This window comes from Pipra filicauda, unplaced genomic scaffold (assembly GCF_003945595.2).
Source record: "Pipra filicauda isolate LSUMZ 115617 unplaced genomic scaffold, ASM394559v2 scaffold172_size1731463_pilon, whole genome shotgun sequence".
Lineage (NCBI taxonomy): Eukaryota > Metazoa > Chordata > Aves > Passeriformes > Pipridae > Pipra > Pipra filicauda.
This window is the reverse complement of record NW_024104240.1, coordinates 1538379-1566272: the sequence shown is the minus strand read 5'-3', so window position 1 is coordinate 1566272 and position 27894 is coordinate 1538379. Positions and strand designations below refer to the sequence as shown.

Here is a 27894-nt window from a genome sequence, read left to right as displayed (position 1 = left end):
GGGGGCAGCAGCAGGGAGAGGTTTATTTTGTATATGAATGATTTTTAATGAATGCAATATTAATCCTCGCAGATGAGCAATAAATCATTAAATCTAATTAAACTATTAGGAAAAGCCGAGCACTCGTGGTTCCGGAAGGTTTATTTGGTGTCGTGGGGGGACCCTGAGCTGTGTCTGAGTAGGGAATGAGACCCGCCTTTGGCCACCTCCAGATGGATTTTGGGTCCCCAACAGAATTCCCTGAGCGCCCTTAGAACCGTGGAATTTTGGGGTCTCACCCCCTCTGGGCACTTTCACTTGGGCTTTAGACACCATCTGGGTCCCCTCTGAGCACTGCCAGGCGCCCCCTCTTTGGGGTCTGAGCCCCCCAAGCTCTTTGATTTGAGAATTCCCTCGTTCCAGGCCCGTAAATTTGGGATCTGCCCCCCCCGCCCCTCCCAACATGGCGGCCTCCAGTGGCCGGGGGCACGTGGGGCGGAAGTGCCGCTCCCAACATGGCGGCGCCCAGTGCCGCGCCACACTCAGTATGGTGGCGCGGGGGCGGAGCCCCGTTTGCCCCGGTCGCCGCGCCGCCCGCGGCCAGCAGGGGCGGGCAGGGCCAGGCTGTGACGCGGCGGCCTCGGCGGGGCGGCGAGAGCGGCGGCGGAGCCCCATCGCACCCACCGGACGCACCGAGCGCCCCGCGGCGCCACTCCCAACATGGCGGCGGCGCTGCCCCGGCTGTCGCTGCCGCTCCCGCGAGAGGAGGGGGTGAGTCCTCGCGAGAGCTGGCGGCGGAGCGGCCGCCATGGAGGCGGGCGGCGGCCCCGGGCCGGGCCCGGCAGCGGCACCGGGCAACAACAACAACAGGGGCCGCGGCGGGGCGGCCGCGCCCGCCAGGGGCCGGGACATGGCCCGGCCGCCCAGGAAGGACTCCGAGGTCAGCGGGGAGGCACTGCCCGTGCGGGGCGGGCCGCGCCGGGGCTCGGCGGGGCCTGCCCGGCCGTGCCGGTGGCTGAGGGGGTGTCGGTGCCCGCGGTGCCGGTGTGTCCGTGCCCGGGGTACCGGTGTGTCCGTGCCCGGGGTACCGGTGTGTCCGTGCCCGGAGTACCCGGTGTGTCCGTGCCCGGGGTACCGGTGTGTCCGTGCCCGGGGTACCGGTGTGTCCGTGCCCGGTGCCTGGCGGTGCCGGCTGTCGGTGTGTCCGGTGCCTGGCGGTGCCGGCTGTCTGTGGGTGCCGGTGCCCGTGCCCGGGCGGTGTTTCCAGCCCCGCCTTCCTCCGGGTCAGCCCCGGACCGGCCGTTGTCCCGAAACCGGCTCCGGTACCGATTCCCAGGGGCGGTCCCGGTTCCCCCCGAGCCGCGGTGGCAGCGGAGCCGGAGCCCGGGGTCGGTGCCGGTTCCCGTCCATTCCGCCCATCCCTCCCTCCCCCAGCCCCGGGCCGGTGTGACCGGGGTGGAGCCCGGGGCTGGCTCGGCCCCAGGACCCCAGTCGGGGCTCTCCCGGCCCGGCCCGGGGCTCTCCCGGTGTTCCCGGCCCGGAGGGCTGTGGGGTCCCGTTTCCATGTTCAGAGCAGGGGTGGTTCCGGGAAGAGGGACCCGACCCCCCAAGGGCACGGCGGGGTCCCGGGGTGTCCCCCCTGAGCCGGGGGGGCAGGGGGAGGGTGTGGAGCCGAAGGGGCTTTTCGCGAGTGTTTCATTCCTGTGATGGCCCCAGAGCCACCTGCTCCCGTGGATGGGGGCTGGCAGCCCTGGAATGGACTGGGGGGAGCTCCCAGTGCAGAGCCAGCCCCTCTCTCAGGGTCCCAGGGTTTGGGAGGGGGCTGGGGTGGGGCTGGGTGCCCCCCAGATTTGGGAGGGATCTGCTCTGGGTCTGCCCCTCGCTCAGAGTGGGTGCCCCAAAATCCTGCTGTGGATCTGTTTCCCCCTCAGGGGTGGATGCCCCAAAATTCAGGAGGTTTTGCTGTGGATCTGCCCCCTCCCTCAGGAGTGGGTGCCCCGAAATTTGGGAGGGTTTTGCTGTGGGTCTGGGTGCCCCGAAATTCAGCAGACTTCTGCCCCACTCAGGGATGGATTCCCTGAAATTCCGTGGGTCCCTCCCTAAAGGGAGCTGATATTTTGTGTCTAGAGCTTCTCCTGAGTGGTTTTCCCGCCTCTCCGAAGTGTTTGGAACAGTTCCATCCTCACTAATCCTGCTGACACCTCCTCCCTGCGATGGCACGGGGGGAGGGGGGGGGGGAGGGCGGGGATAGCCCAAATTTTTCCAATTCTGTGTGAAATGTGGGAGCTCTGAGAGCCCCCTAATCCCACAGAATTTCCTCCCCATCTCCTGCCGTGTTTGCTGTGCTGTGGGGGCTCCCCCAGTGTTTTGGGGGTGTTGGAGGGTGTTCTGGGGGTGCTGCAGTGGCTCCAGCCGGGCAGTCCCTGCGGCACATCCTGGATGGAGCCGCAGGAGGTGGGTTGGAGTTGCCTCGGTAACGTTCGTGCTGCCGCAGGGACATTCCTGGTCCCTAAACCAGGAAAAACAGCCCTGGCTTTGCAGGAGGACGAGGTGAATTGTGGCTGTTTGCAGGGATTTGGGGTTTTCCTGGGACGTGCTGGAATTGAACTGATTTTCCCGTTTTTTTTCAGGGCTATTCGGAGTCTCCAGACCTGGAGTTTGAATATGCAGACACGGATAAATGGGCAGCAGAGCTGTCAGGTGAGGAATTCTTGGGACACATCAATTAACCAGTGACTTCCTCTGCTGGGACAATTAAAGGAGCTCTCTCAGCTCCATCATTATCCTTAAAAACCTGATGGATGTTAAAAGGGAAGGGATCCATTTAGTGAATGTTGTCAGCCTTATGTTGGGTGGGGTTTTTGGGGAATTTTGAGTTTTTGGGCTAAAAGTGCAGTTCCCAAGTTGCAGCTCTGCAGGTTTTTGGAGCTTCCCCTCTCTTGGCAGAGCTTTACAGCTACACAGAGGGGCCTGAATTCCTGCTCAACCGAAAGTGCTTCGAGGAGGACTTCAGGATCCACAGTAAGAGCTTTTCCATGGATCTGTCACCCCCTGGGGAGGGACAGGGATCTCTCTTCCTGGAGAAGAGGAGCCTGAGGGCAGAGCTCATTGGGATCTGCAGCTTCCTGGGATGGGCAGCTCCGATTCTGCTCTGGGTGAGCAGGGACAGCACCCAGGGAATGGCTGGAGCTGTGCCAGGGCAGGCTCAGGTTGGATCTCAGGCAAAGCTTCTTCCCCCAGAGGCTGGTTGGGCACTGCCCAGGCTCCCCAGGGAATGGGCACAGCCCCAAGGCTGCCAGAGCTCAGGGAGGGTTTGGACAACGCTCTGAGGGACAGGGTGGGATTGTTGGGGCATCCTGGGCAGTTGGACTGATGATCCCTGTGGATATTCCCTGAGCCCGTGACTCATCTGGGAGGTGGAAGAATCCCTCTGTCCATCACATCCCTGGGTGTCCATTGCTCCCAGCAGCACCGTGTTCCTGTGGTGCTGGATCCCTGGAGCATGTCCCATTCCCTCATCCAGCTGTTGCAGTTTTCCCATGGTGCTGGATCCCTTGGGTGTGTCCATGAGTGTCCATGAGTGTGTCCCATTCCCTCATCCCACTGCTGTGCTTTCCCATGGTGCTGGATCCTTGGGTGTGTCCATGGGTGTCCCATTCCCTCATCCCACTGCTGTGCTTTCCCATGGTGCTGGATCCCTTGGGTGTGTCCGTGGGTGTGTCCCATCCCCAATCCCACTGTTGCGGTTTTCCTGTGGTGCTGGATCCCTGGAGCATGTCCCATCCTCTCATCCCACTGCTGTGCTTTCCCATGGTGCTGGATCCCTTGGGTGTGTCCATGAGTGTCCATGAGTGTGTCCCCTTCCCTCATCCCACTGTTGCAGTTTTCCTGTGGTGCTGGATCCCTTGGGCGTGTCCGTGGGTGTGTCCCATCCCCTCATCCCACTGTTGGCTCTCCCACGGTGCTGGATCCCATTCCCTGCTCCGATGCCGGCCGTGGTTCTGGGGGTGTCGCGGTTTCCCGTGGTGCTGGATCCCATTCCCTGCTCAGATCCGTGGTTCTGGGGGTGTCGCGGTTTCCCGTGGTGCTGGATCCCATTCCCTGCCCCGATGCCGGCCGTGGTTCTGGGGGTGTCGCAGTGTCCCGTGGTGCTGGATCCCATTCCCTGCTCAGATCCGTGGTTCTGGGGATGTTTTGGGTTTCCCGTGGTGCTGGATCCCATTCCCTGCTCAGATCCGTGGTTCTGGGGGTGTCGGGTTTCCCGTGGTGCTGGATCCCATTCCCTGCTCCGATGCCGGCCGTGGTTCTGGGGGTGTCGGGTTTCCCGTGGTGCTGGATCCCATTCCCTGCTCAGATCCGTGGTTCTGGGGATGTTTTGGGTTTCCCGTGGTGCTGGATCCCATTCCCTGCTCAGATCCGTGGTTCTGGGGATGTTTTGGGTTTCCCGTGGTGCTGGATCCCATTCCCTGCTCAGATCCGTGGTTCTGGGGATGTTTTGGGTTTCCCGTGGTGCTGGATCCCATTCCCTGCTCCGATGCCGGCCGTGGTTCTGGGGATGTTTTGGGTTTCCCGTGGTGCTGGATCCCATTCCCTGCCCCGATGCCGGCCGTGGTTCTGGGGGTGTCGCGGTTTCCCGTGGTGCCGGAGCCCCGGGCCGTGTCCCTGAGCCCGTGCCCGTGTCCCGCAGTGCCGGAGCGGCGCTGGCCGGAGCTGGAGCGGGCCCAGCACCGCACCCACGCCATGCGGCTGCTGGACGGGCTGGAGGTGACGGCGCGGGAGCGGCGCCTGCGCGTGGCTCGGGCCATCCTCTACGTGGCACAAGGTGACACCGCGGCCGGGGGGGGGGACAGGGGGGGTTCTGGGGAGGGGTTAGGGGTGGGTTCGGAGCATGGATCTGTGGGGTTGGTCCGTGGAGTTCCAGTAAAATGTATTAGATAGATGAAATATAGGAGTAATTTGTTTATGTGAGCTACGTGTTTATATAACATATATTATATAGAGTATACAGATGTAATATGTTATATAACATATAATATATTACCTATAATATAGAGATGTAATATTTTATATAACATAATATATAACATATAATATATAATATAGAGATGTAATATTTTATATAATATATAATATATAACATATATAATATAGAGATGTAATATTTTATATAACATAATATATTACATATAATATAGAGATGTAATATTTTATATAACAAAATATATTACATATAATATAGAGATATAATATTTTATATAACATATAATATATAATATAGAGATGTAATATTTTATATAACATATTATATATAGTATACAGATGTAATATTTTATATAACATATAATATATTACATGTAATATAGAGATGTAATATAGATTATGTGTTATGTAATAAATTATGTATGTTGTATATTATATATAGTATATAATAGATATTGTTACTATATATAAATTATATAATGTTATACAGTTATATAAGGAAATATATAATATATATAATTTATACACAAATCTAATTTATAAAAGCTATATATTCATATAATATGTTACATATAATATATAACATATATGTAATATAGATTATATTGTATAATTATTATATATATATCATATATCTAATATATATTATAATATATTAGATACATTTTATTATATAATATATATTTATTGTATATATAATATATATTATATAATTATACATATAGTATATAATATATATTATATATATTATATATCGTATGATGTATAATATATATAATATATATTATATATCGTATATCATATATAATATAATATATTATATATAATATATTGTACAATTATATATAAAATATATAATATAATATATATAATATAGTATATTATATATTATTTAATAAATTATATATGTTGTATATTACATATAATATATAATAGATGTTATTACTATATATAACTTGTACAATCTAATTATATAATAAATTATATAATAAGTTATATAATATATAATATATATGCTACTTATACTATTATATACTATATAGATATAATTTATATAGTATATATGCATATACATATATGTAATTTTTATAAGCTATATATTCATATAACATATATTACATATAATAATATAGTATACAACATATATGTAATATAGATTATATTATGTATTATTTAATAAATTAAATAGTGTATGTTATATATATATAGCATATGATATATATTATATGTTATTACTATATGTGTTATGTAATATGTATATATAAAAATTATAGAATATATAGGTGTATATATATATAAACTACATTAATTATGTGTACTTTATGTTATATGTAGTATATATTATGTGTTCCTATATATTATATATAATATATGTTATTACTATATATAGTAATATATGTGCTATACTAGATATGTACAAATATGTATTATATAATTATTGCACAAATATACAATTATATGTTGTATATATTATATGTTATATACATTATATATGGATAAATATAGTATATTATATATACTCTGACAGTATATATTTATATAATCTATATATATGTAACATATTATAAAATATATAATATATGATATATAGTTTGTAAAATTAATGTGTTTATATAATATATGTTTTATGTGATATAGTATATGTTGTAATATATAATATTATATATTACATCTTATATATTATATAACATATCAGTATGTAATACAATTAATGTACAATATTAATTTAGTGTAACAATTAATAATCATTCTAATGTACCATATTTGAAGTAATTTCCATTCCCTGTGGGTTTCACCCCCCGGGATGTCCGGGACGAGCTGATCCTCCCGGGCCCAGCCCCTTTGGAGCAGTTTGTCCCAGACCTGCCCCGTGTCCCTGTGGGCTGTGCTCCCGTGGGGCAGTTCCACGCTGGGCTTCCCACCTTCCCTCCATCCCATGCTTCCCACCTTCCCTCCATCCCGTGCTTCCCACCTTCCCTCCATCCCGTGCTTCCCACCTTTCCCCCACTGTTCCCGTGGGGCAGTTCCATGCTGTGCTCCCACCTTCCCTCCACCTGTTCCCGTGGGGCAGTTCCATGCTGTGCTCCCACCTTTCCCCCACTGTTCCCATGGGGCAGTTCCATGCTGTGCTTCCCACCTTTCCTCCACCTGTTCCCATGGGGCAGTTCCATGCTGTGCTCCCACCTTTCCCCCACTGTTCCCGTGGGGCAGTTCCATCCTGTGTTCCCACCTTTCCCCCACTGTTCCCATGGGGCAGTTCCATGCTGTGCTCCCACCTTTCCCCCACTGTTCCCGTGGGGCAGTTCCATGCTGTGCTCCCACCTTTCCCCCACTGTTCCCGTGGGGGCAATTCCGTGCTGTGCTCCCACCTTTCCCCCACTGTTCCCATGGGGCAGTTCCATGCTGTGCTCCCACCTTTCCCCCACTGTTCCCATGGGGCAGTTCCATCCTGTGCTCCCACCTTTCCCCCACTGTTCCCGTGGGGCAGTTCCATGCTGTGCTCCCACCTTCCCTCCCCCTCCTGGCTCTGGCTCAGCGGGCTCTCCTCGCAGGGACCTTCGGGGAGTGCAGCTCCGAGGCCGAGGTGCAGACCTGGATGAGGTACAACATCTTCCTGCTGCTGGAGGTGGGGACCTTCAACGCCCTGGTGGAGCTGCTCAACATGGAGATCGAGTGAGTGCCGCGGGAAAGCACCCTGGGAATGGCTCGGGAGCAGCCTGGCAGGGCCCTCAGCTGGGTCCTGCATCCACCAGAGCAATTCCCAGCCTTCTGGGTGGGTGTGGAACATAGGATTAGACCTGATAAATCCAGTATTGTTATTGGATTTATATTAATATATAAATATTTATATTATATTTATATAATATAAATATAGAATATATATTATATATTATATATTTATATATAAAATATATATTATATATAATTATATAATATATGTAATTATATAGAATATTTATATATAATATATAATATATATTATATACAAATATATTTGTATAAGAAAATACTATATAGCATTATATATAATGTAATAATTTATATTTATATAAATATATTTATATATATTTTATATATAACATATATATGAAATATATATTTTATATATATAAAGTATATGCATATTTTTATATATAAATATATATTTTTATATTATAGATATAATATTTTTATATTATATTTATATAATATTTTTATGTAACAGTAATATATATTACATACATATAATTTCTGTTGTGTTTCTATAATAATAATAATAATTGGTTAAGTCCCGAAGTCCCTCCTCCTGTGAGCAGGGAATTCCTGGCAGCGGCGTCTCTCCCGGAGTTGCCTCTGGCACGTGGGATGCCCGTGGCAGAGTCCAGATTGTCCCAGATTCCCCAAACTGCCCCGAATTCCCACTGGGCTGTTCTCCCCCCGCAGCAACAGCGCGGCGTGTTCCAGTGCCGTGAGGAAACCCGCCATTTCCCTGGCTGACAGCACGGACCTGAGGTATGGAATGGGAGCTGTGGGGCTGCAGGGGGGCCAGGCTTTTCCAGGAGCTTTGGGGAGCTGGGACAGGCCCTGGGGGGCCAGAGCTCCGTGAGCATCCATGGGTGTCCCTCGTGCTCAGCACAGCAGGAACGGGGCAGGTCGGGGATGTGAGAGCAGGAAAATTTGGGAAAGGAGATTTTTTTCCAGCTTGGACTTGGAGAGACCTTTTCCCTGAGCACTGGCATGGAATCTGGATCTGGTGTGGGCTGAAAATGCTGGAAAAAAATCAGTTCAATTCCAGCATATTCCAGGAGGAGCAAAATCCTTGCAAACATCCACCATCCACCTCGTCCTCCTGCAAACCCAGGGCTATTTTTCCTGGTTTAGAACCCAAAACTCCCTGAAAATATTCACAATTCACCTCATCCTGCCAATCCAGGGCTGTTTTCCCTGGTTTAGAGACCAGAAATGTACCTGCAGGAGCACAAACATTACCAAGGCAACTCCAGCCCACCTCCTGCATCTCCATCCCGGCATGCTGGGTGCCAGCAGTGCTTCCCAAACTCATCCCAGCTCATCCCAAGCCTTTTTTTCCAGGGTGCTGCTGAACATCATGTACCTGATCGTGGAGACCGTGCGCCAGGAGGCCGAGGGGGACAAGCCCGAGTGGAAGAGCATGAGGCAAACATTCCGAGCGGAGCTGGGTGAGGATCCGGAGCTCGGGGGGGAGCTGCCAGGCCTGGGGAGGGTCAGCGGGACGGGATTTGCCTCCAGGCCTTGGTTCACAGGGACTGGCAGCACTGGGTTGGTTTCTGCTCAGCTTGGAAGGGTGAGCAGGAGGAGCCATCCAGCCTTTCCTGCTGCTGGGTGCTCTCTTCCCAGGAAAAACATGGGGCACTGGGGCTGTTGTTTCCTCTGAACGCAGAGGTGAGAAATGATGGAGGGTCTGAGGCCTTGGAGAGGAGAGGGATCTGTCTGGGGTGGGATGGGGGTCTCTGAGCTGGTGGGGATGAGAACAGGGATGAGGAATTCCTGGATAATCCTGCTGTGTGGTTGCAGGAGCCCCCCTGTACAACAACGAGCCCTTCTCCGTGATGCTCTTTGGGATGGTGACCAAGTTCTGCAGCGGCCATGCTCCGCATTTCCCCATGAAGAAGGTGCTGCTCCTGCTCTGGAAGACTGTGCTGGTGAGGAGAGGCCATGGGATATGGGATGTGTGCTTTGGTGCTTGGCACAGGAGGGAATTCTGCCCTTGGATCTGGCTGTAATTGCTCCGTCCTCTTCTGGTGTTCAGTTTGCACCTTATTAAACCCAATCCCAGGCTTTCCCCCGTAGAGAAGTGTTGGATGTTGGTATCTGGAGCTGGGTATCGAGGATGGACCCAAAGTGAGATCCCTGATGGGATCCAGGAAGGGGAAGCTCTGGACACTCCAGTTGTGGATTCCTGGACACCCTCCTGTCCCTCCTGCCTGTCACAAGGACAAGGGGGGCACAGGGGCAGGCAGCTCCTGTTTTACACCCTGGAGAAGGATTTAGGCCTCCCAGGACAGGAAGGACATGGAGGGGCTGGAGCGTGTCCAGGGAAGGGAACAGAACTGGGGAAGGGTCTGGAGCAGGAGGAGAACTGAGGGAGCTGGAAAGGGTCTGGGCACTAGGAGAACTGAGGGAGCTGGGGAAGGGGCTGGAGCAGCAGGAGAACTCAGGGAGCTGGGGGGGCTCAACCTGGAGAAAAGGAGGCTCAGGGGGGACCTTCTGGCTCTGCAACCCCCTGACAGGAGGGGGGAGCTCCCAGGGAACAAGGGACAGGAGGAGAGGGAACGGCCTCAGGCTGTGCTAGGGGAGGCTCAGGTTGGACATCAGGAGGAATTTCTTCCTGGAAAGGGTGGTCAGACCTTGGCAGGGGCTGCCCAGGAAGGGGCTGCCCAGGGAGGTTTGGAGTCCCCACCCCTGGAGGTGTCCAAGGAAGGGCTGGCCGTGGCACTCAGTGCTCTGGGCTGGGGGACAAGGGGGTTACGGTCACAGGTTGGACTTGGTGACCTTGGAGGGCTTTTCCAACCTCCAGGATTCCATGATTGTGATTGTGGAGAGCAGTTTTGGGAAGGGCAGGGGGAGCTGCCCTGGGAGCCCCCACGCTCAGCTCCGGGGGTCCCTTGCAGTGCACCCTGGGGGGCTTTGAGGAGCTGCAGAGCATGAAGGCGGAGAAGAGGGAGATCCTGGGGCTGCCCCCGCTCCCGGAGGACAGTATCCAGGTGATCCGGAACATGAGGGCGGCATCGCCCCCGGCATCCGCCTCCGACCTCATCGAGCAGCAGCAGAAACGCGGCCGCAGGGAGCACAAGGTGGGGACGGGGACAGTGGGGGGTGACAGCAACGGGGGCAGGGACAGTGGGGGGTGACAGCAACGGGGGCAGGGACAGCGGGGGGTGACAGCAACGGGGGCAGGGACAGCGGGGGGTGACAGCAACGGGGGCAGGGACAGCGGGGGGTGACAGCAATGGGGGACAGGGACTGCGGGGGGGTGACAGCAACGGGGGCAGGGACAGCGGGGGGTGACAGCAACGGGGACAGGGACAGTGGGGGGTGACAGCAACGGGGGCAGGGACAGCAGGGGGGTGACAGCAACAGGGGCAGGGACAGCAGGGGGGTGACAGCAACGGGGGCAGGGACAGCGGGGGGTGACAGCAATGGGGGCAGGGACAGCGGGGGGGTGACAGCAATGGGGGCAGGGACTGCGGGGGGGTGACAACAACAGGGGACAGGGACAGCAGCATGGGCGTGGTGACACCAATGAGGGGACAGTGACAGCAATGGGGGTACGGTAACATCAGTCAGGGTGTGGTGACATCAGGGAGGCATGGTGACATCCTCAAGGGCATGGTGACATCAGCGAGGTAATGGTGACATCATCGAGGGCATGGTGACATTAGTGAGTGCATGGTGACATCACTGAGGGCATGGTGACATCATCGAGGGGATGGTGACATCAGTGAGGGCACGGTGACATCAATGAGGGCACGGTGACATCACTGAGGGCATGGTGACATCATCGAGGGCATGGTGACATCACTGAGGGCATGGTGACATCACTGAGGGCACGGTGACATCAATGAGGGCACGGTGACATCACTGAGGGCATGGTGACATCATCGAGGGGATGGTGACATCATCGAGGGGATGGTGACATCAATGAGGGCATGGTGACATCATCGAGGGCATGGTGACATCATCGAGGGGATGGTGACATCAATGAGGGCATGGTGACATCACCGAGGGCATGGTGACATCAGTTAGGGGATGGTGATGTCATCGAGGGGATGGTGACATCAGTGAGGGGATGGTGATGTCATTGAGGGCATGGTGACATCATCGAGGGCATGGTGACATCATTGAGGGCATGGTGACATCATCGAGGGCATGGTGACATGACCGAGATCTCTTCCAGGGGCTGGGCACTGCCCTTGGAGCAGGCCCATTCCCTGGATGCTCTGCCCCCCCCAGGCCCTCATCAAGCAGGACAACCTGGACGCCTTCAACGAGCGCGATCCCTACAAAGCCGACGACTCCCGCGAGGAGGAGGAGGAGAACGACGACGACAACAGCCTGGAGGGGGAGACCTTCCCCCTGGAGAGGGATGAAGTGATGCCCCCCCCCACCCAGCACCCCCCCAGCGAGCGCATCACCTGCCCCAAGGGGCTGCCCTGGGCCCCCAAGGTCCGGTGAGTCCGGGGGGAGCCGGGCAGGGCTGGAACGGGGTCGGGAAAAGAGGCTGGATGTTGGGAATCTCAGTAGGGATGGAGGAAGGGGTTGGGGGCGGGGTGGTCACTCGGGTGGCTGTTTTTTGGGGGGATGGGCTGGGCATCATCCCTTTGTCAGGCTTTTCCCTGGGGCTGGAGCTGTGACATTCCAAGAGGGATGGGAAGATGTGACTCTTACCTTCCCCCTTGGCTGCAGGGAGAAGGACATTGAGATGTTCCTGGAGTCCAGCAGGAGCAAATTCATCGGATACACCTTGGGCAGGTGGGGCCAGGACCAGCCGGGGGGGGTCAGTTTGAGGGGCTTGGGGAGAGGCCAGTTTGGGGGGGCTGGGGGAGAGGTCAGTTCTGGGGCTGCTCTTGCCTCCATGTAGCAGCAGAAAAGTCCTGGGGTCGCTGGCTCATGATCCCTTCCCCACCCCTGGGGGTCCCTGTTCCACCCCTGGGGGTCCCTTCCCCACTCCTGGGGGGTCCTTCCCCACTCCTGAAGGGTCCCTTCCCCACCCCTCAGAGGTCCCTGTCCCACCCCTGGGGGTTCCTGTCCCACCCCTGGGGGTTCCTGTCCCACCCCTGGGAGTCCCTTCCCCACCCCTGGGGGTCCCCACCCCTGGGAGTCCCTTCCCCACCCCTGGGGGTCCCTTCCCCTGCCCCGGGTGCCCAGCTCTGCTCCCAGCCTGGCTCTGTCCCTCCCGCAGTGACACCAACACGGTGGTGGGTCTGCCCCGGCCCATCCACGAGAGCATCCGCACCCTGAAGCTGGTGAGTCCATCCAGGAACTCCTGCAGTCCCTTCCCCAGCCCCTCCTCCCAGCACAGCTCAGGAGAGGGTTTTCCTGAGCCACCTCCCCCTTCCTCAGCCCTGTGGTGGGAGCAGCCTGAAGTTCTCATCCCATCCCTGCTCTCCCAGGCTGTCCAAGCCCCTTCCTTAGGGGCTGCATCCCTTTCTTCTTCCCATCCAGCGGGGCTTCATCCCTTCCTTAGGGGGCTTCTTCACTTCCATAGGGGCTTTATCCTTTTTTTGAGGGGCTTCATCCCTTCCTTAGGGGGCTTCATCCCTTCCTTAGGGGCTTCATCCTTCCTTGGGGAGCTTTATCCCTTTCTGAGGGGTTTTATCCCTTTCTTAGGGGCTTTATCCCTTCTTGTCTTCCTTTGCTCCTGGGATTGTCCGTAGCTGAGTCCAGCAGCTCCCACCCCGCCCATGAACATGGGCCACCCTTGGGACAGGGATCCAGGAGGGGTATTATGGGATGGTGGGAGCTGGGGGGGCTGTGCTGACCCCCCTGTCCCCCTGCAGCACAAGTACACGTCCATTGCCGAGGTCCAGGTGCACATGGAAGATGAATTCCTGCGCTCCCCACTGTCTGGAGTGAGTGTGGGATGGGATGGGGTGGGATGGGATGGGATGGGGTGGGATGGGGTGGGATGGGGTGGGATGGGATGGGATGGGATGGGATGGGGTGGGATGGGATGGGATGGGGTGGGATGGGGTGGGATGGGGTGGGATGGGATGGGATGGGATGGGATGGGGTGGGATGGGATGGGATGGGGTGGGATGGGGTGGGATGGGGTGGGATGGGATGTTTGCTCTGCTGGGGAGGGGTTTCTCTGGGCTGAGGGTCTCCAGCCCTTGGGATCATATCCCAGGACCAGGGCACTGGTGGAGGTTTTCTGGTCTCTTCTGACCCCAGGGGGAAGAGGAAGTGGAACAAGTCCCTGCTGAGATCCTGTACCAGGGCCTGCTGCCCAGCCTGCCCCAGTACATGGTGAGCTGGGAGTACTGGGATCCTCTGGGATCAGTGCCCCCGTCCCTTTCCAGTGGTGCCTCCCAGGTTTATATCCCTATTCCTGCCCCCTGCCCCCATCCCCTCTCCATCTCTCCCTGCTCCCCAGATTGCTCTCCTGAAGATCCTCCTGGCTGCAGCCCCCACCTCCAAAGCCAAGACAGACTCCATCAACATCCTGGCAGACGTGCTGCCGGAGGAGATGCCGTGAGTGCCCCGGAGCAGAGGGCTGGGATGGGGTGGATAGGGAAGGGAGAAGGGGACAGGAGAAACCAGGAAGAGTTTGGGTTGGGACTCCCTGGGTGATGTGACCCTGCCCTGCTGCAGGAGCATGGAATCATGGAATGGTTTTGGTGGGAAGGGACCTTAAAGCCCATTCCACCCCACAGGCAGGGCCACCTTCCACTATCCCAGGCTGCTTCAAGCCCCATCCAACCTGGCCTTGGACACTTCCAGGGACGGGGCAGCCACAGCTTCTCAGGGAATTCCCTCCCAGCCCCTCCCCCCCTCCCGAGAAGCAGTTCCTGCAGTGCCCCCCCCGTGCCCCCAGGACCACGGTGCTGCAGAGCATGAAGCTGGGCGTGGACGTCAACCGGCACAAGGAGATCATCGTCAAGGCCATCTCTGCCGTGCTGCTGCTCCTGCTCAAGCACTTCAAGCTCAACCACATCTACCAGGTGAGGTGGTCTGGGGTCCTCCCACCCCCCGGGGGGGATTTGGGCACGGGCAGGACCCCCCTGGTCCCCATTCACCTGCTTTTCCCCTCCCCAGTTCGAGTACATGGCCCAGCACCTGGTCTTTGCCAACTGCATCCCGCTCATCCTTAAGTTCTTCAACCAGAACATCATGTCCTACATCACTGCCAAGAACAGGTGGGGGGAGCTGCTCCCCTGCATCCCTCTGGGCTGTGGGGAGGGGGCCCTGCTTCCTCTCCCCTCTGGAGCCCCTCCCTGGGCACAGGCACGGTGGGAAGTGCCCACCACGGACAGTCTCCAGTGGGTGGGAGGTGGGGTCTGCATTGCCCCCCAGGCCAGGGGGGTGTGGGAGGGATCAGTGGGGGCTGTGGGGGATCAGCACAACCCCCCTCTCCTTCCTGCAGCATCTCTGTGCTGGACTATCCCTACTGTGTGGTGCACGAGCTGCCGGAGCTGACGGCCGAGAGCCTGGTGAGTCCGGCTGTGCCAGTCCTGGGGGGCTCCCCGGGGGAAAGGGGGGCTCCCCCACCCAGCCCTGGCACCCTCTCCATGCTCCTGGGGCTTCTGGGGAGTACAGCACATCTATGCTGGGGTCACTTCTGGGCCCCTCAGGACAAGAAGGATATTGAGGGGCTGGAGCATGTCCAGGGAATGGAACAGCTGGGGAAGGGTCTGGAGCAGCAGGAGAACTGAGGGAGCTGGGAAGGGGCTGGAGCAGCAGGAGAACTGAGGGAGCTGGGGGGGCTCATCCTGGAGAAAAGGAGGCTCAGGGGGGACCTTCTGGCTCTGCAACTCCCTGACAGGAGGGGGGAGCTGGCGGGGGGGGGTCAGGCTCCGCTCCCAGGGAACAAGGGTGATCAGGCCTTGGAAGGGGCTGCCCAGGTGGAGTCCCCATTCCTGGAGGTGTCCAAAAATCTGTGGATGTGGCACTTGGGGACATGGTCAGTGGTGGCCTTGGCAGTGCTGGGGGATGGTTGGACTTGGTATCTGGGAGGGCTTTTCCAACCTTACCAATTCCGTGACTGGGTGATTCCATGCCTGCATACTCTTTGGACAAGCCCAGCCCAGCCTCTCCCCATCCCTGCTCCCTTCCCTTGCCTGACCCTGCCCATCCTCCCTGCAGGAGGCCGGAGACAACAACCAGTTCTGCTGGAGGAACCTCTTCTCCTGCATCAACCTGCTGCGCATCCTGAACAAACTGACCAAGTGGAAGCATTCCCGCACCATGGTGAGGGCTGGGAATGTTCTGGAGCTCAGCCTGGCTGGACTGGGATCTCACTGAGGGCCTGGGCTGTGGGAACACCCTGTGGCAACCCAGCCCTTGGTGGGGAGGGAGAAGCGAGTGAGGGGGGAGGGTGTTGACACAGGACCCCATCCTATCCCATGCCATCCCATCCTACCCATCCCTGTCCCACCCATCCTACCCATCCCTGTCCCACCCACCCCACCCTATCCCTGTCCCACCCCATCCCACACCACCCCTGTCCCACCCGTCCCTGTCCCACTCCTCCCTGTCCCACCCTATCCCTGTCCCACCCATCCCTGTCCCACCCCATCCCACCCCACCCTATCCCTGTCCCACCCCATCCCTGTCTCCCCATCCCTGTCCCCCCATCCCTGTCCCCCTGTCCCTATCCCCCCTGTCCCTATCCCCCCCTGTCCCTGCCCCCTGTCCTGTCCCCCCGTCCCTGCCCCCCATCCCGGTCCCCCCCGTTCCCTGTCCCCCCCATCCCTGGCCCCCCCCGTCCCCGTCCCTGTCCCCCCCATCCGCTCCCCCCGGCCCTGTCCCCCATGTCCTCCCCCCCCCGTCCTGTCCCCCGGTCCCGGTCCCCCCCGTCCCCGGTCCCCCCCGGGTCCCCCCGTCCCTGCCCCCTGGCCCTGTCCCCCGCCCTGGCCCCCCCATCCCTCCCCCCGTCCCTGTCCCCCCCCGTCCCTTCCCCCCATCCCTTCCCCCCCATCCCGGTCCCCCCATCCCTTCCCCCCGTCCCGGTCCCCCCCATCCCTTGTCCCTGTCCCCCCGTCCCTGTCCCCCCGTCCCCCCATCCCTGTCCCCCCATCCCTGTCCCCCCGTCCCTGTCCCCCTGTCCCTGTCCCCCGTGTCCCCGCAGATGCTGGTGGTGTTCAAGTCGGCGCCGATCCTGAAGCGGGCCCTGAAGGTGAAGCAGGCCATGCTGCAGCTCTACGTGCTCAAGCTGCTCAAGGTGCAGACCAAGTACCTGGGGCGCCAGTGGAGGAAGAGCAACATGAAGACCATGTCGGCCATCTACCAGAAGGTTCGGCACCGCCTCAACGACGACTGGGCCTACGGCAACGGTACCTCCCGCCCGCCCGCGGCATTCCCATGGCATTCCCATGGCATTCCCGCAGCATTCCCATGGCATTCCCGCGGCGTTCCCACGGCATTCCCGCGGCGTTCCCACGGCATTCCCATGGTGTTCCCGCAGCGTTCCCGCGGCGTTCCCATGGCATTTCCGCGGCATTCCCACGGCATTCCCATGGCGTTCCCGCGGCATTCCCACGGCATTCCCACGGCATTCCCATGGCATTCCCGCGGCGTTCCCATGGCATTCCCACGGCATTCCCATGGCATTCCCGCGGCTTTCCCGTGGCATTCCCACGGCATTCCCACGGCGTTCCCATGGCATTCCCGTGGCATTCCCACGGCGTTCCCGCGGCATTCCCGCGGCTTTCCCGTGGCATTCCCACGGCATTCCCACGGCATTCCGATGGCATTCCCGCGGCGTTCCTGCGGCGTTCCCTTGGTGTTCCCACGGCATTCCCGCGGCATTCCCACTGCAGGGGCTGCTCCGGGGCTCGTGCGCATGGGGTGGGGCGACCTTCACCAGTTGACCTTGACCAGTTGACCTTGACTGGGTGCCCACAAAGCTGCTCTTCCCAGCCTTTCCCAGCCTTTCCCAGTTCTTCCCAGCCCTTCCCAGCCCTTCCCAGCCCTTCCCAGCCTTTCCCAGCCTTTCCCGGTTCTTCCCAGCCCTTCCCAGCTCTTCCCCAGCATTTTCCTGGCCCTTCCCAGCTCTTTCCCAGCCCTCCCTAGCCCTTCCCAGCTCAGTCAGGCCCAGTCCAGCTGAGCCAAACCCAGTCCAGCTGAGCCAGACCCAATCCAGAGGTCTGGGATGCAGGAGGGATTCCAGGTGGAGGCTTTGCAGGGCTCAGGGCTGTGCCAGATCTTGGGACTCCCTTTGGCTGAACAGCTTGGGTTTTGCCCTAAATCAGGCTGGAACAGCAGGTTCAGTGCCCTCCCCATCAGGGTTTAGGAGCTGGGCTGAGGTGACATCCCATTATTTTGGGACTGTTTTTGGCCCGAGGGGTCCAAACCAACAGCGTCTCCTGTTGTTGATGCGGTGGAGCTGCCGTGTCTGCCCTGGTGGGGACCCACAGCCCCCTTTCCTTTCCCGGGGGCTTTGGGCTCCTCCCTGAGCTCTTTTCTCTCTCCTGGCAGACCTGGATGCCCGCCCCTGGGACTTCCAGGCGGAGGAATGTGCCCTCCGTGCCAGCATCGAGCGCTTCAACGCGCGGCGCTACGACCGCGCCCACGGCAACCCCGAGTTCGTGCCCGTGGACAACTGCCTGCAGAGCGTGCTGGGCCAGCGCGTGGAGCTGCCCGAGGACTTCCAGGTCAACTACGACCTGTGGCTGGAGAGGGAGGTCTTCTCCAGGCCCATCTCCTGGGAGGAGCTGCTGCAGTGACGGGGACATGGGCGCGGGGCGGGGGCAGGGAGTGGGGCTGGGGGTGTGTCTGGAGACCTGGGGGGGTTGGGAAGAGGGTGGGGCTGGGGGGTCCTTGCCGAGGTGCCATCCTGCCCCTCTGCCCCGTTCCAGGCTCGTCCCGCAGCTGAGGGTGGGGGGCTCTGGTGCCCCGGGGGGTTCCCGTCGGGTGAGGGGGTCTGTGCCCACCCTGGGGTAGATCCCCCCCACCCCAAGGGCAGTGCCCCCCTGGGATCTGCCCATCCCTGGGCAGGGATGTGCCCCCCCGGGCAGATTGACCCCCCTTGGGCCGTGCCCACCCCTGAGGTTGCTTTCAGGGCCACCTCCCTCCCGGTGCCCTCTGCAGCCCAAACAGGGGGGCAGTGTGGGAGGGGGTCCCTCGCGTGGGGCGAGAGGCTGGCCCTGCCCAGCCCCTCCTGGGGGGCTCTGGGGGGCCAGGGGGGGTGAGCTGTATATAAATTATATATATTTGGTGATATCTCTGCCCTGAGTGTGCCCAGGCTCTGTCTGTGTCCCCACCCCGAGCTGGGAGGGGGGTTCTCATCTGCCCTTGTCCCCGTCACCTCTCACGTCCCACGGGGGTCCTGACCTGTCCCCAGAAGGTTTAATGTTCCCCTTGCCCCCACTCTGTTGGTTTGGGGGGTTGGTGGCCTCGAGGATGGCAGGTCCCCCCCTGTCCCATTCCCTGAGCCCTCCCCAGCTCTGTCCTGGGATTTCTGGCACCATCCTGGTGTTCCCACTGGGATTGTCTCTGCTCCCAGACACCCAACCCAGCCTCCCCAAAGCATGGCCTTGCCAGAGCTCAGCCTTGCACCTTGCTGGGCCTCAGTTTCCCTGGCACAGGGGCATCTCCCAGGGATGGAATCCTGAGGGATTCGCCCTGGTTCGAGGGAGGGAAGCTGGGACAGCCCCAATTCCCACCCCATCCCTGTGGGACAGCTCAGGGCTGAGCCTGTGGAGCTCCAGGAGTGAATCCAGCCCTAATGGAGACAGCAAACCCCATTCCCAGAGCCGACCCACGATCCAGGTGGGAATCTCCCCCCTCACCCCCCCCAGACTCTACAGCAGTGCCAGAGCCAGAAATAACTTATTACAAATGTGTTTTATTGCTCAGAAATGAAGACCCGGATCCCCCCTGCCAGGAGGGGGGTGGGATGGCCCAGGGGAAGGGGGGCATCCATGGGGGGCACCAGGCTGTGCCAGGGGTGCCAGGTTTGGGCTGAAAACCTTGGGGTTTGGCCCAGATTGGGCTGGAGCAGCGGGTTTGGTGCCTCCCCAAGAGAGGGTCCAGGTGCCTCTCCAGGGTTTCCCCCCCAGTCAGGATGGGGCAGGGTGGCATCCCAGTTTTGGGGGCAGTTTTGGCACTTGGGGTGACTCCCCCCAGGACCCCCAGAGAAGATGAAAGAAGTTGGATGCAATGAGGTGGCCCCCCTCCACCCCCCCAGGACTGGCCATACAGGTACCCCCCCTAAGAGCCCCCCCAAAATGGGGAACATCCCCCAAATGACCAGTTGTGCCCCCAACACCCCTCTTGGAGCACTTGGGGGGTCCCATCTGGGGGGATTAAAGCACCTCCCCACCTCTTCCATCCAAGGGGTAACAGGTGACCCCCTCCCCAGGGAAACCGGCTTCAATTTGGGAATCTTTACCCTCTCAGCCCCCCCCCATGGATTTACTGCCCCTCCCGGGGGGCTCCCCCTGCTCCAGGAACTGGGGCTGTGCCAGGGCTTCCCCCCAAAAGGAGAGCAGAAAGGGCTGTGGTGGTTGGAGGGGGGCTTTGGGGGCTCCTTGAACACAGCTCTGCCCCCAGGAACCCCCCCGAGCACCAGTAACTGTCCCAGTCCAGGGGCCCTTCCCAGTATGGGACTGGAGTGGAAGAGCCCAATTTCTGCCATTGCTGGTTGCATTGGGAGGGGGGTGAGCAGCCAAACTGCAGCTGGGGAGGGGAGAGGAACCCCCAAAACACCCTGTGTCCCCTGCCAGGGGGGGTATCTTCCCCCCCCCGTCACAGTCCCCCTACCCAGGGCTGGGCCCCCCCCCAGCCTGGGACACAGATTTGATGGGAGGGGAGGGGGCTGCAAAACCCGCGGGAATCTCCATCAAACCCCCTTCACTGAAGGTGCTTGGGGGGGCTCGGGGAGCCACTTTTGGGGGCCTGAGCTGCCAGTGCCAGCCCGGGGGTGGGGATGATCCTCTTCCCTCCCCACAGCCCCCCTTTAGCTCCCCCGGTGCTGCAGCATCGCGCTGGATTCAGGAAAACTCCCGGAGATCGGGGGGTGCAGGGAGGGGGGGAAGGTGATCCCACCACCCCGCTCCCAATTCCTGGCGCTGCGGGGGGTGGGGGATCCGCGTCCCTCCCCCCGGGGGATCAAGTGGCCCAGCCCAGCAGGTTCCCGGCCCCCTCTTTGCTCTTCATCCTCAGCGGCATCAGCGCGGGCGCCTTGTAGTCGTGCTGGGGGGGGGGCTCGAAGGGGCGGGGGCCCAGGGCCGGGGGGGGCAGCCCGTGCAGGGAATAGAGGCCGTTGATGGCGGGGGGGGCGCCCGGGGAGGCGGGAAGGGCCACGAAGGTGTTGCTGTGGGCGGGGGGGGGATACGGGGCCAGGCAGGGGGACGGGAGGGGCTCGGCGGGCAGGAGCCCCGGGGGGCTCGCGGGGCTCGGCCACAGGTTGTTCTGCAGCTGAAAGAACCAGAAACGAGCCCAAAGTGAAATGGGGGGGGGGAATGACATCCCCTCAGATCCCCCTCATCCCACCTTGAATCCTTGTATCCCCTGAGCTCTCCTTCACACCCCACTCACTCCCTCTCACCCCCCCTCGGATCCCTCTCAACCCTCTTTGGATCCCCCTAATCTGCCCTTGGATCCCTCTTACCCCACCCCGGGCCTCCCTCATTCCCATTTCAGACCCCCATCAGATCCCCCTCATCCCTCCTTGCCCCCCCATCCCCCTTCAGATCCCCCTCAATTCCCCCTTTGGATCCTCCTCATTCCCATCCCTTCATCCCTCCCTCAGATCCCTCTCAACCTCCCTTGGATCCTCCTTATTCCCCCTCGGATCCCCCTCATCCCTCCTTGGATCCCCCTGGGATCCCCCCACCCCCCTGGGATCCCACTCACCTCCCATTGGATCCCCCTCGGATCCCCCCCAGCCCCCCTCGCCTTTTCTCTGTTTTAGGGCCCTGGGGGGGTCAGACCTGGTTGAAATGTTCCCCCCGGGACAGTTTGGCCTCAGGGGTGTGGGTGAAGCTGAATTTTCAATTATTTTTACGCTTTTCAATATTGGGGGGGGGGAAGGGCAGTTCTGTAGAAAAGGGGGGGCAGGAAGCACTGATGGGTGGGAGAGGCTCTTAAGGGGGGGACACCACACCCCAAAACGTGCCCCACAGGGCACAATCCCACGGGAGATGGACTGGGAAGCAGCAGCATCTTCCTGCGTGTGGAAAAATGTCCTTTTCCCTCTTTTCCATCTAGGGCCACCCTTTTTCCGAGGGTGGAGGGAACCGCAGGGCCCGTGGGGGATGGGGAGGGGGAAGGGCAGGAACGGGTGATGTGGGACACCCCCGGTTCAGTGGGATGAGCCCCCTCCCCTGGGAATGGGGGACGCGGGGCCGGGACTTCTCTCACCTCCTGGATTTTCCCGTAACGTTCCCGTTTCCGCCACTTGGCCCGACGGTTCTGGAACCAGACCTGGGGATGGAGGAGGGGGCTGAGGGGTGGGGACCCTCCCCCTGCTCCCCGCAGCCCGTCTGCCGCGATCCACGCTCCTTCCCGCCGGGAAAACGCCTGGACACGGAGCCGCCTCGTCCCGGGGAACCGGAGCTGAGCGCAGGGACCCTCCCCGTGCTCGGTGTTCGAGCCCAGCGGCCTTTTCCTCTACAAACACCGGAATCGCTCTTATCCCGCAGGGGAAACCATCAGTCCCGCTCGGTGAGTGGTCCTTTTCCCTCCCTGGCGCTTCGGAGCCTTGTTTATCCCAGATTTTGCTGCGGAACGAGGTGGTTTTGGGGTCCCGATGTCCCTCCGTGCTGGGGCGGGGACTGGAGCTCACTGGGGGGGGTCTCTGGTGCTCACTGGGGCAGGAGCGGCTCCAGCGGCGTCTCCCGGGGAGGAGGAAGGAGGAGATCGGGATCCTTGGCTCGGGGCTCACGTGGTTACAGGTGATTTCATCCAAATCCACCCCAAATCCAGGCCCCGGTGGGCGCGGGGTGGGTTCGGGCTCCGGGGGCACATCCCGTGCCTTGTCCCCGCTCCTGCCCCCGGGAAGGGCAGTTCCCAGCTCCCGGTGGGAGCTCCCTGCCCTCACTCCCTCCCTTCTGGGTGCCTCCTCCAGACTCCTCTTCCCACCTGGAGCCACAACCCCCCGCGGAGACACTTCTGGAAGCAGCTCCCGGCCAGTGCGATGCCAGCGGAGCCCGGGATAAGGGTCGGGCTCGTCCTGCCCCATATCCCAGGATGTGCCACCCCCAACCCCATCCGTACCGAGCTCCCAGGGTCCCTCCAGGGCTGGAGGAGCTGAGCTGGGGAGGGGGCTGGGAATAATGGATTCGGGCAGGGGGGATGGTCCGGGGGCAGGTTGGCAGCGACCTCCCAGATTTTGGCTCTTCCCACCCCTGGGGTGCCGGAGAGAGGGGAGAAGGGACAGAGTTTAGAGGCGACCAGCGCCCACATCCCAGCGGTGGGTGATGGACACACGGAGAAGGATTTCCCATCTGGGATTTAGCATAATCCTGGGAAAAACAGCTTCTACCTGAGCATGGAGGAGGGAAAAACACCTTCCAGCTCTGCCTGGCAGCACCCGGGTTGTCCATTCCCAGCCCTCTGGAGCCAGGGCTCCGTTCCCGTACCTGCACCCGGGCCTCTGTCAGGTCTGTCCGCAGCGCCAGCTGCTCCCGGGCGTAGACGTCGGGATAATGTGTCTTCTGGAAAACCTTCTCCAGCTCCTCCAGCTGGAACGTGCTGAAGGTCGTCCTGTTCCTCCGCTTCTTGCTCTTGCTCTTGCCCAGGGGCTCGGGGAGCTCGGGGGCCCCGTGGTCCCGCAGGGCACCCAGAGGTGCTGCCAGCGGGCACCCCAAATCCCCCGGGGCTTTGGGGGGGGCCCGGCAGGCTCCGGGAAGCATCTGGAACCCACCTTTGCAGCCCTTCTCACCTGGGGGGGAGGCACAGGGGGAGGGGGTGTCAGTGGGGACAAGGAAGCCAAGTGCTCTCCGTGCCACAGCCCCATCCCATCCCTTATCCCGAGGGACTGGGATACAGCTCCCAGAGAAAGGGGCTCGGTACGGACATGCAGCAGGGCAAATCCATCACTGGGGAGGGCAAAATCCTGCTCGAGGTGGGAGAGGAGGGCAGGAAAAGCCCCCCGAGGGTGTGGGAAGCCTGCACGGAGCAGCGGGGGCTCAGGGACCCTCCGGAATGTTGGGGTGGGCAGGGGGCAGAGGAGGTGGGCACGGGGTTGTCTTGCAGACAGGGCTGAACTCGCCCTGTTCCTCTCCTGGTTCCTCCTCATCCCTCTCCTGCTCCCTTTCCGCCCAGGGCAGAGCCAAAGGACCCCCAGCTCTGGGGGGATCCAGCCCCCCACCCTCGAGCTTGGTTCAGGGGGAGCGGCCGTGCCCCCGAGTCGGCACTTCCCTGGAGCTGCAACTCCCGGGAAAACTCTTGGAAAGGGGTAAAAATTACCCCCTCGCCTTTTTGCTGGAGAAGAACTCCCCTCCCCCGGGGATGAGGGCAGGAAATTTGGGGGTTCTCCCCTTCCCCTCTGTGCTGCTGCACCTCTGGGCTGGTTGATGGAAAGGGATCAAGGTTCGGGGGTCACCCTTGTCCCCCCAGGGGGGTTGTTTGTCCCCCTGAACTCGGCGGCTCCGGGGGACTCCGGGGGCTGTGGGGATCCCGAGGAGCTGAGCCGGGAAAGGGAGAGCTGAGGGGGAATCGGGCATGGGGGGAATGGTTTGGGGTCCCCAGCAGCCGAGGAGACACAGGGAAGGAGACAACCTAAAAATGCCGGGTTTGCCCTGATCCCACCCCAATCCCCGGCTCCAGGGATTTGAGATTCCTGGGGGAGTGGATCGCTGGCCCCCTCGGAGGGGCAGGATCAGGAAAATGCCGCCTTTGGAACGGATCCTCCTTCCCAGCCCTTTAACCAACATCCCGAAGGAGCGGGGGAACGGGGTCCCCATCCCTGCAGACCCCACGGGGGCTCTGCACCCCAAAACCAGCCCCCGCACCCCCAAAACCAGCCCCTGCACCCCAAAACCAGCCCCTGCACCCCAAAACCAGCCCTCACACCCCTAAACCAGCCCCCGCCGCGGCCTTTTCCGGCCTTTCGGTTTTGATTTTTGGTTGTTTCCTAATTAAGGCAATTTGGGGGTTACGGCACAGCCGAGCCCGGGTCCAGCTGCTTTGAATTAATGGGTAAATGGAATCTGGGGGGGGGGGTTGGTGGGGCGATCGCTCCCCGTCCCTCTCGGTACTGACCTGTCCCTGTGCCTGGTCATGGATAACGGCGAAGGGATGAGGCCAAATTCCCGTTTCCTCCCCGTTTTGGCCTTCAAAGGGCTCAGCCGGAGGGTTTTAATGATAAAAAACAAGTCCCACCAAAGAGCAGAGCAAAGGCAAACCCCCTCCAGTATCACCAAAATTAGGGAAAATATGACCAAAATTAAATGCCGCTGCACAAAGCATCGAGTTTGGGTTATTTTTTCCCCCTTTCCAAAGGCAACATGGAGCATTTCCGAGCGGGTTTTGGCATCAGAGACAAATAAATACCCAGAAAGAAGGAATCGGCAGGAAGGAGCGGGATCCAGGCACGCAGCTAAATAAACACCGTGGCACAGGGGGACAAAAGATGGGAAAAAGAGAAGACAGAGATATTCCCCCCCCATCTCCTTCCTCGTCTGACACCCCCGGAAAGATTCGGCGGCGCTGGGGAAGGGGCAGCTGGGGAACAGCTGCACAGTTCCTGGGATAACGGGAGGGGAAAGGAGAGCTCAAAGGGATCATTAGCGAAGGGATGGGGGCACGGAAAGGGCTCCGGGAACGGCAGCAGGTAAGTGCTGCGGCAGCGGGGGATCATCCCGCTATTCCCGGTATCCCCAGCCCGGTGTTCCCGGGGCGTTTTCTGCCTGTTCCCCGCGGCGGGGGGGCTTTGCTGGGTCCCAGCTGGTTCCCATTTCCCCCGCGCCGCTGCCTTTTGCTTCTTATATTAAAGCGAAACGGGGGATAAAAGGACCGGGGGGTCCCGGAGGAGCCCCCGACGGGCCCGGCCGGGACAGTGCGGGGAGAGCCTCGGGGATGAGCCCGGTCCTACCCGAGCCTGGAGAGGGGAGCGGAGCTCCAGGACCCCCGAGCCGAGGGGAAGTGGGAGCTCTGGAGCTCCAGAGCCGGGTACCGGGGAGCCCTGAGGTGCTCGGGCACCGGGGAACTGGGATTGCTGGAGCCCCGGAGTCCCGGGAACCGGGTGCTCTGGAGCCCCGCACCCGAGCAACAGGGAACCGGGAGCGACGGAGTCCCGGGCCCGGGGGACTCCCGTGCGCTGCCAGCCCCGCTGTCCGGCCCCCCCCCGATCCCGGAGCCCCCCCGGTTGCTGCCGCCGGTCCTGCCCGGTGGGTCCCGCGGACGGGAAGGGGCGGCCGGGCGCGACTTTCCAGCCTCCTCCGGGGAACGGGGCCGTTCTCTGTCCCCGGGAACGGGCACCGACCCCGGGAACGGGCTCTGTCCCCGCCGCTCCCCGCCCGGGCCGGTCCTGCCGTCGCAGCAGCGGGGCCGAGTCTGTCCCGCCGCTTCTTCCCCCCTCGTTTCTGGAGAACAGGAACCATCCCGGACCCCCCCGCTCTCTGTCGCGACACAGTCCCGGCCGCCGACACTCGGCAGCACCGGCCCGGCCTTTGCCGGCTCCGGCTCCGTCGGGGGATGCTCTGGCGGTCCCCGACGGGGCCATATCGCGACAGCGGCCGCGCCGCTGAAGCCGCGGGGGATCGTGTCGGCGACGGGACCCTCGGGGTGGGCGGTCAGGGCGGGGGTCCCGGCAGAGCCCGCGGGCGGGGCAGAGAGGGGCGAAGAGAAGCAGAAGGGCCGGGAGGGGCTCGGCGGCCGCGCCCCCCCCCCACCCGCCGCTCCCCCGGTACCTGCGGCCCCGGGCGGGTACGGGGGCTTCCCATGGACGGCCACGGCGGGGGGGCCCGCGCTGGAGACCCCCGGGTAGCGGGGCTGTGCCCGGGCCGGCGGGCAGCGGGCGGGGCGGGGGCTGAGCGGCGGCGGCCGCCGGGGGGGGCCCAGGGCGAAGGCGGTGGGAGGCCGCGGGACCCCCGGAGGACCCCCGGGCCGGCGAGGCGGGGGGAAGGCCGGGCAGCCCGGAGCCTCCATGGCGCAGGTTGGAGGGGACGGGGACGGGCGGCGGGAGCGGATTTTGTGCGAGGGACCGGGAGGAGGGGGACGTGGGGGGTGATGGGGAGGGAGGGATCGCCCAGCAGCCCCCCCGGCCCGGACACCCCCACCCACCGCACCCCCCAGCCCACCCCCCACTCCACAGCCAGTCACGTGCGTCCCAACCGCGGCGTTAACCCTCTAATCCCGAACCCACCCCCACCCCGGGGTCTCTTTCCCGGGTGGGTCAGACCCTCCATCCCCAGCGCAGGGGCCGCAGGAGGAGCTCTGCTCCCCCTTCCCAGTGCTCCCAGTGTCTCCAAGCTACAGGAAACGCCCAGGGCCCTTCCTTGCTTTAAAACTCCATCCCTGGCTGCTGAGAGCTGCAAGAAATCCCAGCACGGGCAGAAACTTCCATTTTTCCGACACTCTCTGGATTATTTTCCCCTTCCCAAGGTCTACTGGACCCCTTTACATCCTTTCCCTCCCCAGAGCCGGGGCTGAGGACTGGGACGAGTTGGTTCAGGGATGATTGTTAACCCAGGACATGGAATCCAGACCTGGAATACGGGATTCAGGGATGGTGGTGACCCTGGGACGTGGGATCCAGAGACAATTGTGACCCTGGGACAAGGAATTCAGGCAAAATCATGACCCTGGGATACAGGATCCAGAGATGATGGTGACCCTGGGACATGGGATCCAGGGATGATGGTGACCCTGGGACATGGGATCCAGGATCCCCCAGTGCCCTTGGAGCAGGAGCTGGGCTCTGCTGGGCTGGGGGCTGGTTGCTCCAAGCACCAAGGAGGTCCCATCCTGCTTCCCATATGTCCCTGTCGTTGTTCCCATGCCCCAGGATTTGGATCCCCTCATCCCAGGATCCTGACTTTGCCTTTGGCAGTGGGCACTGTGCTGGGACAGAGCAGATCAGAGCTCACCAGGAATCCTTTTCCCCCTTTCCTGCCCCATTTTGCTCCTCTGCTCCCCAGGACTGGATGTTTGGCTCGTTTGGGGTGAGGGGACGCAGTTTTGGGGGGGTTGTGCACAAAATAAGGGGCAGATTTGGCATTCAAAGCCTCAGAGAGGACATTAAATGAAGGGCCTGGAGAACTGGGCAGAAATCTTGGCTGAGGGGAGAAGTTTTACCCTCCATTT

General features: G+C 59.4%; 2 protein-coding genes across 5 annotated transcripts; one reads left to right on the top strand and one right to left on the bottom strand.

Annotated features, from left to right (window-relative positions):
- The first annotated feature begins 654 nt into the window (after positions 1-654).
- Positions 655-18414, top strand: STRIP1 (striatin interacting protein 1). 4 transcript variants are annotated; one of them, XM_027750624.2, is made up of 21 exons: positions 655-750; positions 2610-2679; positions 2926-3000; positions 4667-4801; positions 7512-7632; positions 8383-8451; positions 9031-9137; positions 9493-9620; positions 10590-10772; positions 11932-12149; positions 12385-12450; positions 12881-12944; positions 13479-13550; positions 13873-13947; positions 14075-14172; positions 14516-14642; positions 14737-14837; positions 15065-15131; positions 15784-15888; positions 16769-16973; positions 18118-18365. In XM_027750624.2, exons 1-21 carry the CDS (start codon positions 700-702, stop codon positions 18363-18365), a joined length of 2385 nt encoding a protein of 794 aa, XP_027606425.2. In that variant the 5' UTR covers positions 655-699. The 4 variants fall into 4 exon arrangements, with proteins under 4 accessions (XP_027606425.2, XP_027606423.2, XP_039235642.1 ...); XM_027750622.2 differs by lacking the exon at positions 655-750 and adding an exon at positions 788-919 and having other exon boundaries at positions 18118-18414; XM_039379708.1 differs by lacking the exon at positions 655-750 and adding an exon at positions 2314-2433.
- Positions 18415-20751: 2337 nt separating this feature from the next.
- Positions 20752-26736, bottom strand: ALX3 (ALX homeobox 3). Its single transcript, XM_039379690.1, has 4 exons — positions 26481-26736; positions 23226-23527; positions 22006-22068; positions 20752-21060 (listed from the first exon to the last, which is right to left on the bottom strand). Exons 1-4 carry the CDS (start codon positions 26734-26736, stop codon positions 20752-20754), a joined length of 930 nt encoding a protein of 309 aa, XP_039235624.1.
- Between the last annotated feature and the right edge of the window lie 1158 nt (positions 26737-27894).